This window comes from Macrosteles quadrilineatus, unplaced genomic scaffold (genome assembly GCF_028750875.1).
Source record: "Macrosteles quadrilineatus isolate MER2022 unplaced genomic scaffold, UCM_ALF_1.0 Scaffold_2__2_contigs__length_208266976, whole genome shotgun sequence".
Taxonomy (NCBI): domain Eukaryota; kingdom Metazoa; phylum Arthropoda; class Insecta; order Hemiptera; family Cicadellidae; genus Macrosteles; species Macrosteles quadrilineatus.
This window is the reverse complement of record NW_026542595.1, coordinates 32,265,445-32,278,018: the sequence shown is the minus strand read 5'-3', so window position 1 is coordinate 32,278,018 and position 12,574 is coordinate 32,265,445. Positions and strand designations below refer to the sequence as shown.

The 12,574-nt window shown below is 38.5% G+C and overlaps 1 protein-coding gene across 2 annotated transcripts in view; it reads left to right on the top strand.

Annotated features, from left to right (window-relative positions):
* LOC128986125 (equilibrative nucleoside transporter 1) overlaps window positions 1-7,446 on the top strand; it is a 57,619-nt gene extending 50,173 nt beyond the window's left edge. For both annotated transcript variants that reach the window (XM_054406277.1, XM_054406276.1), the window contains 2 exons: window positions 3,280-3,482; window positions 4,637-7,446. In XM_054406277.1, the coding sequence (XP_054262252.1) occupies window positions 3,280-3,482; window positions 4,637-4,790 (357 nt within the window). In that variant the 3' untranslated portion in view covers window positions 4,791-7,446. The remainder of the gene's footprint in view (window positions 1-3,279; window positions 3,483-4,636) is intronic.
* The last annotated feature ends 5,128 nt before the right edge of the window (window positions 7,447-12,574 follow it).

Genomic DNA, 12,574 nt, shown 5'->3' with positions numbered 1-12,574 from the left:
GCCTATATTTGGTCCCCAACTCGAGCTTGATCTCAAAGAATACATACTATCTCTTTGTAAGTTGTTTTATGGTTTGACACCGAAAGAGTTGAGACGCCTTGTTTACAAATATGCAGAGTCTAAGGGACTATCACATAACTTTAATAGAGAGTTAGGTATGGCAGGAAAAGACTGGTTATATGGGTTTCTTAATAGACATCCCGAAGTAAAACTCAGGCAACCTGAAGGAACAAGTATTAACAGAATATTGGCGTTCAATCAAGAAGATGTAAGTAAATTTTATGACAACCTCGAGGCAATTTTGAAGAAGCACAATTTTCCTCCTCACAGGATCTACAATCAGGACGAAACTGGAATATCAACTGTCCAAAAAAAATGTCCTAAAGTGCTTGGATTGAAAGGTGCTAAAAAAGTAGGCACTGCCACTTCTGCTGAACGAGGGAGGAATATATCAGTCCTTTTTGCTGTAAATGCAGCTGGACATTTCATTCCCCCAATGCTGGTATACCCTCGTGTAAGAATGACACCTCAATTGCAACGGAATGGACCTGTAGGGGCTGTATACACATGCTCATCAAACGGATGGAGCAATGAGACTATCTTCATCAATTGGCTTCACCACTTTGCAGCACATGCCCATCCTACCAAAGAAGACCCAGTTTTAATTATTTTAGACAATCACAGTAGTCACGTGTCACTTGAAATTTTCCTCCTCATACGTCTCATAGGCTTCAGCCGTTAGATTTGACATTTTTTGGCCCATTAAAAGGAGCTTTATACAGGGAGTATGATTCATATCTGACAAGCTCAGGGCACACAAAAATTACAGAGTACGACATTGCGGAGCTTCTCAACAAAGCGTTTATAAAGACTGCGACAATTAAAAATGGAATATCTGGGTTTACTTCCTCTGGTATTGTGCCGTTTGACCGAAACAAGTTCTCTGAAGAAGACTTCGCCCCTGCCACAGTTTCTAATGAAGCAATAGTCGTTATGAGCTGTGAGACACCTGATACCTCTAAGAAAACCGCTACCAGCGAAGTAGGCCTAAACGAATCTAGACAAGAAGACCAGTCCAAAACAAGTGGACCACTTTTCGATCCCTTTAAACCGTCAACGACAACTGGAACCCTTTTTGACAGAAGCCGTCAACATCAAGAGGACCTATTTTTGACCCCTCTAAGCCGTCAACGTCAAGAGGACCTATTTTTGACCCCTCTAAGTCAACGTCGCCAAATTCGTTTTTTGAATTTGCTCCGATTCCCAAAAAACCCAGACTTCCCAATGCCAGGAAAGTAGTTTCAAGAGAAAAGCAGCACTCAGAATTGCTTACTTCAACGCCAATGAAAATAAAGTTGGAAGTAGTTGCACAAAAAAGACAGACTAACTTTTCAAAGAAAAAGAACAGAGAACTCAAGAAGGCTGCCAGAATGTTGAATATGGAGGAAGTAAAAACTGAAAAAGGTTCAAACAACAACAAAATGAAGGCTAAAAAACGAAAGAAGAAGGTGAAGGACACATCGGATGAGTCAGACATAGAAGAAGCACCTCTCTTCCAAGATCAAGATGATGACATCATTGATCTCGTAGACCCCAACATTGTCGACAAAACAACTTTAGACATATGTTCCATATGTGGGGACATAGGCAAAGACAACGCGCTTTGGTATAGATGTGTCATGTGCTCGTCTTGGAGCCATTCTGAATGTACAGGATGGGATTCAGCCAAGGACTACATCTGTGACTTCTGCAACTACACATTTTAGAAAAAATGTTTCCTATTAAAACTAATTTCCTAAAAATTAAAACTACTTACTACAGTACTTACTTGTTTTTTTAATAATAAACATAATGTAATTGAATTTGGACTACTTTATTGTATAAGTACCTAAGCTTCCACCACGCGCCCAATTACCCAGCGGTAGTGCAATTGGGCGCAAATGCAGAGTTGTATATTTTTATAAATAAAAAAAGGATTTATGAAACATCTTTCTTAGAATAGATATAATGTACTAGAATAAATTAGCTATCAATTCATGATATTATTAACAGATTTACTTTTAAAATGTCAAAGTTACAGTTGATTTAGGTTAGGTGCGCCCAATTCCCCCACTTTCCCCTATATGTTCACTTTCTTATCCAATCCGTGTAAAAGTGTAGTTTTACTAATTTTATCATTAGCAGTCGCTATAAATTTCATAGGACGCAATTTTACATAGGCCTATACATCTATAAATCGGGTGAAGAAAGGTGCAATATACTAGGCCTACTTATTTTGTTTTTACCACATCCACTAAACCAATGGAATTTTTAGGTTTTCAGAGTATAAAATGACAAGAGCTCATATTTACCCCGTACAACCCTTTGTTAAAGCCTGTTCTCATAGTCTGATCAGGATGCTTTGTGAAACTCATCATATTATATACACGTTCACTTTCTTATGTCCAATCCAATCATATCAAGAAATGAGTTTTATCAACAGTAGTCACTTTAAATTTCATGGGATGCTTTTTTTACTTATTCCTCCGTAACCCCACCTTCAAATCCAAGGACGCTAGTTCTAGCCCGGGGAACGAGCTGGTCTAATGGTTTGAGCGCTGAACTTCGTTCCCTGAGGTCCCAGGTTCTTCAAACCCCGCCAAATCACCACAATGGATTTTGATTTTATCCCCGCAACCACTAGGTCTAGCCTGAAATAATGTGATAATCAATCCCAGGCTCGTGCCTAGCGTCCTGGGGAAAAAGATTCTAGCCTCTAAATCTTTAACACATTACTTCAGGCTAATAATAATTCATGGTATTCCTATGGACACTAGGGTGTCCTAACGTAGACTGATGAAATAGACCTAATAGTAATACGGGGCGCGACCACAGGGAACCTAAAGTCAGCGGCTGAACACAAGTCAAAAATACACCTCTTTTGCTTTATTAGTCCGCTCTATATCATGTATTTATAAATGGTAAACTCAACCTCATGGAGTATCTACTGTATTACTCCAAATTTTATCAAGTGTGGAGGGTTAACCTTAAACACATTAACACATTAGAGCTATATGAGGAAAACTGGCCTATATTGGTAATTTTATCTGTAAACTTACTCATCCACTAAAATTTGTATGTTTTTTAAATTAGGCTTGTAAAAGTTTCAATTAGGCTAATATAAATAAAAAATACACCTTGAAAAAAACTGGTAAATGGTAAAATTCTACAAAACTCTAATGTGTTCATCAGAAAACTATGTAAATGAACTCTGTTTTATTGTTGTTGTTTGTGTTTCAGCCTAGTCCCAGAGCCGTGGTGATTCCTGTAGTTTTGAGAGTTCTCTTCATTCCCTTGTTCCTAGTGTTTAACTATCATCCACTGAGGGTTGAACGAGTGTTTCCCATACTCATAGCCAACGACTGGATCTACTGGGTTGCCGCCTTCGTCTTCGCCATCACAAGTGGCTACTATAGCTCCGTATGCATGATGTATTGCCCCAGGCAAGTTCTGCTAATTTTTTTTAGAAAAGATTATACAGATTCAAATCTTTATCTATTTTACAATTGTGTTCTTTGGAAAAAAAATCCTACATGAACTAATGTTAATGTAGACACTACAGTCGGGACCACGTAAGTTTGCAGTTGAGGGAGGAGCCTTATTTACCATATGGTTTTGGATGAACCAATGAGAACCGTGCGATGTTGCCAAATCTAATAATACCAGCTGATTTGAAAATATTGCTTAGTATAGCCTATTTTAATTAGTGTTGTCAACGGGCGATGTGGCAACGTCGCACTAGCCTTGTCTTGTGATTGGCTGCCACCAACTGCAAACTTACGTGGTCCCGACTATAGTGTATGTTACCCAAGCCATATTCGATAGTTACACTGTTGCAGCAGCCATAAGCTGGTTTTAAGTGTAGGTTTATGAGTTGAATCATAAAAGCCATAAAGACCACAGTCAAAGTTTGCATAAAACAGTACAGTATGTTGTTTTGGTAGAAGGTCATTTGTATTGATGGTCAAATCCAGGAATCTTGAATCCGAATCCCAAAAATATTGTATCTCGAATCTCGAGTCCCAAAATAATTACAAATGGGCTTATGGAGATTAAAAAATCAAGAATAAAATAGGAACCATTTAAAAATAAATGTTACACTAACCATAAATGACTACGCTTTGCAATGAAAAGTTACGTAATTACTTTTGACACACGGCAAAAATAACAGACGACTAATCTCTGTTACATCTTTTAACCTATTAACCTAAAAGCGAACGGTCGGTCGGTATACTTTATTTGGCGGCAAATATTCATTATTGGTTCTTTATGGTTGTTGTAGGTACACTTGTTAATTTTAAATTCCTTGATCGATAGTATACTCTGTTCATAAAATGGCAATGTCACAGTACTGTATTTATGAAGTTAATAACCTCTATGGTTAGGCAATGTCACAGTATAGCGTATATTACGACATCAATAACCTTTATGGCTATGCAATGTCACAGTACTGTATATGCCTTATAATTCCATTCTAAAAAATAATTTTGATTCTCGAATCTTGTTAATCGAATTTTGAATCCCAATATTTTTTCAGGATTTGGTGGATTCGACACATCCCTAGTCATTTGTATCAATATTGTTTGATCTGTTGTAGAACTGTGGAGTCAGAACACGCAGCTACAGCAGGAATGTTCGCCGCAGCTTCTCTCATTACCGGCATCTTCAGTGGCATCATGTTCTCAGCACTGATGCCGTGGTTTGTGGGCAATATCACCTTGGACTGGATTGGTTCACTAGGCCAGTTGTAGATAATCATAATACAGACTTGCATTTAGCAGTAGGGATCTCAGAAAGAAAATAGTTATTCCACTCATTCAAAAACGAATCATTGCGGGCCTCTAGTTTAAATTGCCACACTTTACTAAAGGAAACCTATATTTGTCACATATATCTACAATAAAAGCTCAGAAACTCAGGAAAGTATAATGCCACTACACTTTTTTCACTGACTGATGCTAAGTTTCAGTTTGGCTACTATGGGACTTCCCAGTCTCTTTCTTGCATCCCCAGAGGAGGTATAGCATCATGAATGGTCTATTTCAATAATATACCCTACATTGAATCGTAAGACATTGTGTTTAGTTATGACACTAAACCAAATTTTAAACCTTATTCTCCATTAAGAAATTCACACAATGAATTTATGTTTTATGTTAAAGAGGATTTTTGTTGAACCTCTTAGGTGTAATAATTCCTAAAGGGATTACAATGTTACAGTAAGCTTTTACAAACTTTTCAACTGTTGTCGCTTTTGTAACGTCCCGATTCATTTTTGAAATGCATGAGTTTAGTTTTCCCTTGGAGCGTGCGATAAACTTCAAGATCAACTGTTTGCCTTGAGCAATTAATCCTATTCATCTTACTTGTAAATACAGTATAAATAAGATAAAATCGGTAAACAGTGAATTTAAATGATCTCTTTTAAGTGGTTTACATGACCAGTACTCATTAAAAACCCGATTTTATAGCTTAGACAAAACAGCAGGGGCGGCTCCAGGAATAATTTTTTTGGGTAGGCCTGACAAAGATCAAGAAGGAGTTTGATCGGGGGACGAGAGGTTTGAGAGGGGCTTCCCCGCAAAAAGGGGTGAATTTTACAATTTAAATGCAAACTAATAAGTTTGAATGTTTTCCCTTTATTTACATATAATTAAATTACTTAATTTATTTATAATTTTGAAATATCCACCAACATTTTGGGTAGGCCTGGGCCTAACTGGCCTGCCCTCTGGAACCGCCCCTGCGAAAACAGCTATCTATATTATGTATGCTTTTTCATATTTTAAAACGAATTAGTTTAAATATCACAAAATAATTTATAGCACAACACTGTGTCATGGTTCTTGGCTTAATGACTCAAGATGACCTGTTTTCTGAAATTTTGACCTAGTTTAATTGTTGTTGATTGCTCGCATTACTGTTCCTAAAATCTATAGTAGACATATCACATAGAATTTTGAGCTTTTTGTAAAATATTTTCCCTGCACATTTGTTGTAGTATGTAGAAAAATCATTGCCTTTTACCATTTAAGATATTTTTAGAAACATGAGAATGATGAAAATTGTTAGTAATTGAAGAAAACCTTTCTTATTTTTCATAAAAGTACATACATTTTTTAGTATAGGTACAACTGTGTAAGTTAAAAGTTATTTTTTAATATCACACTACCACTTGTACATGATTGATGTTTCCTCTGGAGAAAATCTGTTTTTTATCATTCAAACTTGCAACTATAATAAATTAATAGTTTTGATACAATACTGTAAAGTAAACATCCCATTGTTTTAATAAACTTAACCAGATTGAAATATAAATATTTAATTTAATTGGGCTATTGGTAAGATAACCACATTACTCTCAGCATGTTGATTAAATATATGAACATTTAATTATATTGTAAATTGTAACTGTTTTGCTGTTGAGTTAGTTTTTCTCAAAGTAAAAAAATAATGCTTACAATCATAAAATTTAACCTGCAATAGTGCCTTAAGGCCAAGCAGTAGGTGTTTAAGGTAAGATAGTTCCTGTGTAAAACTTGCTAAGGCCCTGTACACATGAGTGCGGCAGCTGCACCGGCGGCCGCCTAGGACCGTACACATGGCAGCGGTTGGAGCCGCGGTTACGCTACGGTTGCGTTGTGAATTGACTGTCGCTCGACAGCCAGTACTGTATTTACCCAATTATTTTTCTTTTAAATGCTTAACGCTTGACAATTCTTTTCAGCAAAAAACTCAACTAACTCTTGCCAAGCAATCTTTTTTTACCTAAACGTATCTTCTTTTTGTACTTCTTTAATGAACAGTTCAGTGTCAAAGTTTTCTGGTTCCACAGCAGCATGCATGGCCATTGTAAACATACACTATGAGCACTACATCAACTCCAGCCACAGCTACACACTTCACCAACACAGAGAGCGATGTCCACAGGGCAAGCGCGCAGATGTCTGTGATCCTATAGTAGCAACTGCAGTCAACTGCGGCGGCTACTGCCTTCATGTGTACGCTCTCATGCCAACTCTAGTAACTTCAACCGCGCGGGAGCCGCGGCTCCCGCGAAAGGGAAATCTACGACCGCCGCGGTTTATTGCGGTTGATTGGAAGTGGGCGGTTGCATGTGAACGGTCCCATTTGCTCCTTTGTACTTTCAACCGCCGCGATTCCCGCGCAATGGCGACCGCGGCGGCTGCCGCCCTCATGTGTACAGGGCCTAAGGATTGGGTTTTGAAATGAAATGAAATGGAAATCCTATATTTCAACAGGCAAAGTTAGGGCCACATGGCCATTTCTTACACTTAACCTGTATACATAATTATAAATATAAAATAGAATATACAATTTAACACATTATTTTATTTAAACACAAAAACAAACTTTTTTGATAAAACGAAAACTAAATGTCTAACAGGGTGTATACCAACCGGGAAAACCGGGAGAACCGGGAAATAACCTTGAATTTGAAGAGACCTGGAAAAAACCGGGATTTTTGGACCGATTCCGGGATTTTTATTTTAGCCCCGGTAGAAGATTGTAGTCGTAAAATAAGTCTTGCCGCGATTGCGGGCGACGACGATGACGTTTTCGTGACCGCTGGAGTCAAGATGATGTCTGCAAGGCCGTGGAAGATTTTCATGATTTGCCGTGACCGCGGGAGACGACGATGCCGTTTCCGTGACCGCGGGAGACGACGATGACGTTTCCGTGACAGCGGGAGATGACGATGACGTTTCCGTGACCACGGGAGACGACGATGACGTTTCCGTGACCGCGGGAGACGACGATGACGTTTCCGTGACCGCGGGAGACGACGATGACGTTTACGTGACCGCGGGAGACGACGATGATGTGTACACTGCTGCGGGAAATATTCATGATTTTGTCGAGATCGCGGACGACGACGATGACGTTTCCGTGACCGCGGGAGACGAAGAAGACGTTTCCGTGACCGCGGGAGATGACGATGACGTTTCCGTGACCGTGGGAGACGACGATGACGTTTCCTTGACCGCGGGAGACGACGATGACGTTTCCGTGACCGCGGGAGATGCCGATGACGTTTCCGTGACCGCGGGAGACGACGATGACGTTTCCGTGACCGCGGGAGACGACGATGACGTTTCCGTGACCGCGGGAGACGACGATGACGTTTCCGTGACCGCGGGAGACGATGATTATGTCTACACGGCCGCAGATGTTTAGGATTTTGCCGAGATCGCGGACGACGGCGATGACGTTTCCATATCTGCGAGAGGCAATGATGATGTCTACACGGCCGCAGGAGATTTTCGTGATTTGCCGTGACCGCGAAAGACGACGATGATGATTTCTACGACGATGATGGCCGCGTGATATGCTCATGATTTGCCGTGATTGCGGCCGACGACGATGACGTTTCCGTGACCGCGAGATCAACGATGATGTTTACACTGCCACGGGAAACATTCATTATTTTGCCGAGATCGTGGACGACGACGATGACATTTCCGTGACCGCGCGAGACGACGATGATGTAGACACTGCCGCGTGGAAATATTCATGATTTTGCCGAGATCGCGGACGACAACGATGACGTTCCCGTGACCGCGGGAGTCAATGATGGTGTCTACACGGCCTCGGAACATTTATCGTTATTTTGCCGTGATCGTGGTCGATGACGATGACGTTTACGTGACCGCGGGAGTCAATGATGATGTCCACACGGCCGCGGAAGATTTTCGTGATTTTGCCGCGATCCTGGATGACGATGATTACGTTTCCGTGATCGCGAGAGACAGCGATAATGTATACATACCGCGGGAGATGTCCGGGATTTTTCTATGATAACGTAAGTGTGATGACGTTTACGTCACTGTGGGAAGCGACCACACGACCGCAGGAAATATTCAGGATTTTGCCGCCGTTGATAATGTGTTCATAAAAATGAAGATAATATTCAGGATTTTGCTGCTATCGAGAGAGAAGATGTTTCCGTGGCCTTAAGTAATGAAGATAATGAAAATGATTACTGTAATAAGGATTATTACTTTTTCAACACTAGCTCACTGGATTTTGAAACAAATTTGATGTAAGTTTATATTGTATACTTAAGCTGCAAGTCTTAAGTGGAACCAAACAAATACGCGGGAACCTGGAAAAACTTCGAAAAACCAGGAAAAAACCTGGAATTTCACTTTAATAAAATAGTATACACCCTGTCTAACAACAAAAAAAAGTCTCACACACTCGGTCAGCAATTTATTTGTTTTGTGTGAGTTGAGGACTGTTAACACCTTCAGGGGTGAGTTGCGTACAATAAATTTCACCACAATACCAGAAACATACAGGGTAAGTAAAGCATAGCCCTTACAAACAACCACCACATTGTTTTTAGTACACACTATTTTTAACAAGAACAGTTTTCAACCGTTTTTTTAAATGAAACCTTTTTTTAAATTTCTAATGTTTATTGTGGAAGTGCATTGTGAAAGTCCAAACATTTATTGTACAGCTTTGTTGAGAGCCTACTGAATAAAATCATACAATGCCTTTTTGATAAAGTGCCCAGTAAGAGTGCTCAGTAAGTTTACGTTGATTCAGACTCCAGATGATTTTATCGACCCCTTTCTCTAAGCTAAAACTTTCTGGTCTGCAAAGAGACCAGAAATCAGCTATTCACTTTGCAGTGTAATGAGAGATTCATAGCCTAGACCTCAAGCTCATGAACTAAACTTTGTAGTATATTGCAGAACATTTTAGTTTACCTGGATTAACCCATTAAAAGGCATGTGTCCAGCCAACCTGAAAACCGAAAATCGTGTGTGAATTTGCATCACGTGGAAAAATCCGTAAATTGTACGTGAATTTTGTTAAGAACCAGGTAATTTTAATGTTTGAATAATAGCCAAATAATCTGCCCAAAATCACAGGTTTTTCTTGATTTTCCTTGTTGACAATCGCAATCATGGGAAACTATTACGAATAATGGACATTGGCGCAAGTAATGATGATGAACGTTGATGCGATCGCAAGTAATGATCACGGACATTGACACGATTGCAAATAATGATCACGGACGTTGACATGATCTCTAGTAATGATCACAACCATTGCCACAATCACGGAAATCATCATGTGTGTTGCCATGATCGACTAGACATTGTCATGGATTTTGCTGCGATTATGTGAGGCGCTTACGTTTTATTACAATTCTGGCATTGCCGTGATCGCAAATAATGAAAGAATTCATCACAAATTTTGTCGCAATTACAAGGATATCTCAGATTTTACGACAATCACGTGAAATAAGCCCGGATCATGAGAAATAATCAAAGGGATTGACATGATCACGGGGAAGATAACGGATGTTGCCGCTATTGCAAGAAATGATCAAGTAATTGTTGCGATTGTGGGAAATCATCACAAATTTTGCAGATTTCAATATATGATCACGAATGTTTGACATTGTGAGAAATCATCACAGATGTTGCCATGATCCTGAGAAATCATCACAGATGTTGCCATGATCATGGGAAATCATCACAGGTATTTCCATGATCATGGGAAATCATCACAGGTGTTACCATGAGCATGGGAAATTATCACAGGTGTTGCCATGAGCATGGGAAATCATCACAGATATTGCCATGATTGTGGGAAATCATCCCAATATTTGCCAAGATCCAAAAATATGATAACCGATGTGGCTGCGATCGTGAGAAGAGAAACTATCATGGATTTGCCAAATGGTTTTTAATGTACTTGCAGGTAAAGTTTTGCTTATTTAAGGGGCAAGTTTTGGCATGGAAATTTCAAATTTGAACCTGGAATCGTCCTTGAATTTTATATTGATGGGACGCTGGATACCCTGAAAATGTTAAGATAGGGTATTCATACTTTTGCCTAAACCTGTACTATATATCATTTGTGAGAAGCTCATTATTGATATTTTTTTTTATTTTATAAAAAACAGGTTTTAGTTTGTCTGTAGGGATTGGGATGTCTACTTAAGTATATTATGTCAATGCTAAGTACTAGTTAACTTGGTTTTCAAAATAATGTGTAAAACTATTCATGTAAATGAAAGAATTCAGTATTTTTTGGAGAAAGTTTGTTCGCTGTTGTTTAATAAATATTATCATAGTTTATATCCATGACAACTTTTCAACTTTTGTGTTAAATGTTAAAGGAATCAGCAATAAAGTATGAGTCATTTGTTTTTTAGCAGAAATGTACAGGAATGGTATAAAATAGCGTGTTTAATTTTACATTATGAATATAATAACATGTGTTACGTACAAAGTGAAGCCTGTCATATTACAAACTGGCAGATTGACCTTAAACAGTTTCTTTTAACAAAGAATTAGTTATAGAAAGATGTTGACAAAAGATTAGTTTAAATACGGTACTATTTTTATAACATCCAAAGGGCAAACTTTGCATTGCTTTAACATCTTCCCAGAGGCCATGTTGTAATGGCTGATCGATGATTTCAAGCTAGTACTTAAAATAAATTGATACATGGAATATGAATAAAGAAAATGCCCCTGGTTTTTTAACTTATATAAGACTTCTCTGTAGTGTATGAACAGTAAGTAAATCAAGTATTCATTAGTTTAAATTGTGGTCTAAACTCCATAACTCAAACCTAAAACACTGAAGAGCACAAGTTTGCTTTAAACCCATGAAACATAAAGAATTGATGGAGTTTTACTGTAGAGTGAACAGTGAACCCAATTAATATCTCAACCAATATGTATCAACATGTTTAGCCTCTGGATCACGTAATTTACTAATAAAAAGGTTAAATACCTGTAGTACTTGTCAGTGATCCTGGAATTTAGGTCAGCGACCCAGGTTTCGAACCTAAAGGTTCATTTTCAAGCAGATACCATAGTCAAAACACATAATCCTCTTCATAACTGTGAAGAGTCGTTATAACGACGTATTTCGTGTTCGTGTCTCGTTTGTTATAACGACTCTTCACAGTTATGAAGAGGATTATATGTTTTGACTATGGTATCTGCTTGAAAATGAACCTTTAGGTTCGAAAGCTGGGTCGCTGACCTAAATTCCAGGATCACTGACAAGTACTACAGGTATTTAACCTTTTTATTAATATGTATCACAACTTCACTACACCGTCATCGAAATTATCTGAAATGCTATTCCAAATCTCAGGGATTACAATAAAAAATGTCATGATAATTTTTAGGTTATTAATTTTTTTTAAGTCTGCTTAGATACACGAAAAAGTAATTTGTTTGTATATTTAGATGTATAGGTTTTCAAAATAATTTTAAACTAGGTAGCTGACCCATCCGAATCATTTGCACGGTCCTCCTCAAATCCCTCTTAATAGTACACACATCTATTACCTGTGTGTTTACATTTTTAGATTTGATTATTTTCTTTTCAAAACAAGGTAAAAGGTATTTACAGGTTAACAGACCCCTTTGAACACCTAGTTTGGAGTGATGATATGGTCATCTGTTAGTGGCTCTGTTTAAACAGATTTACAACTAACCATTTGAAAAAAAAACAGGGTCTGGCACATAGA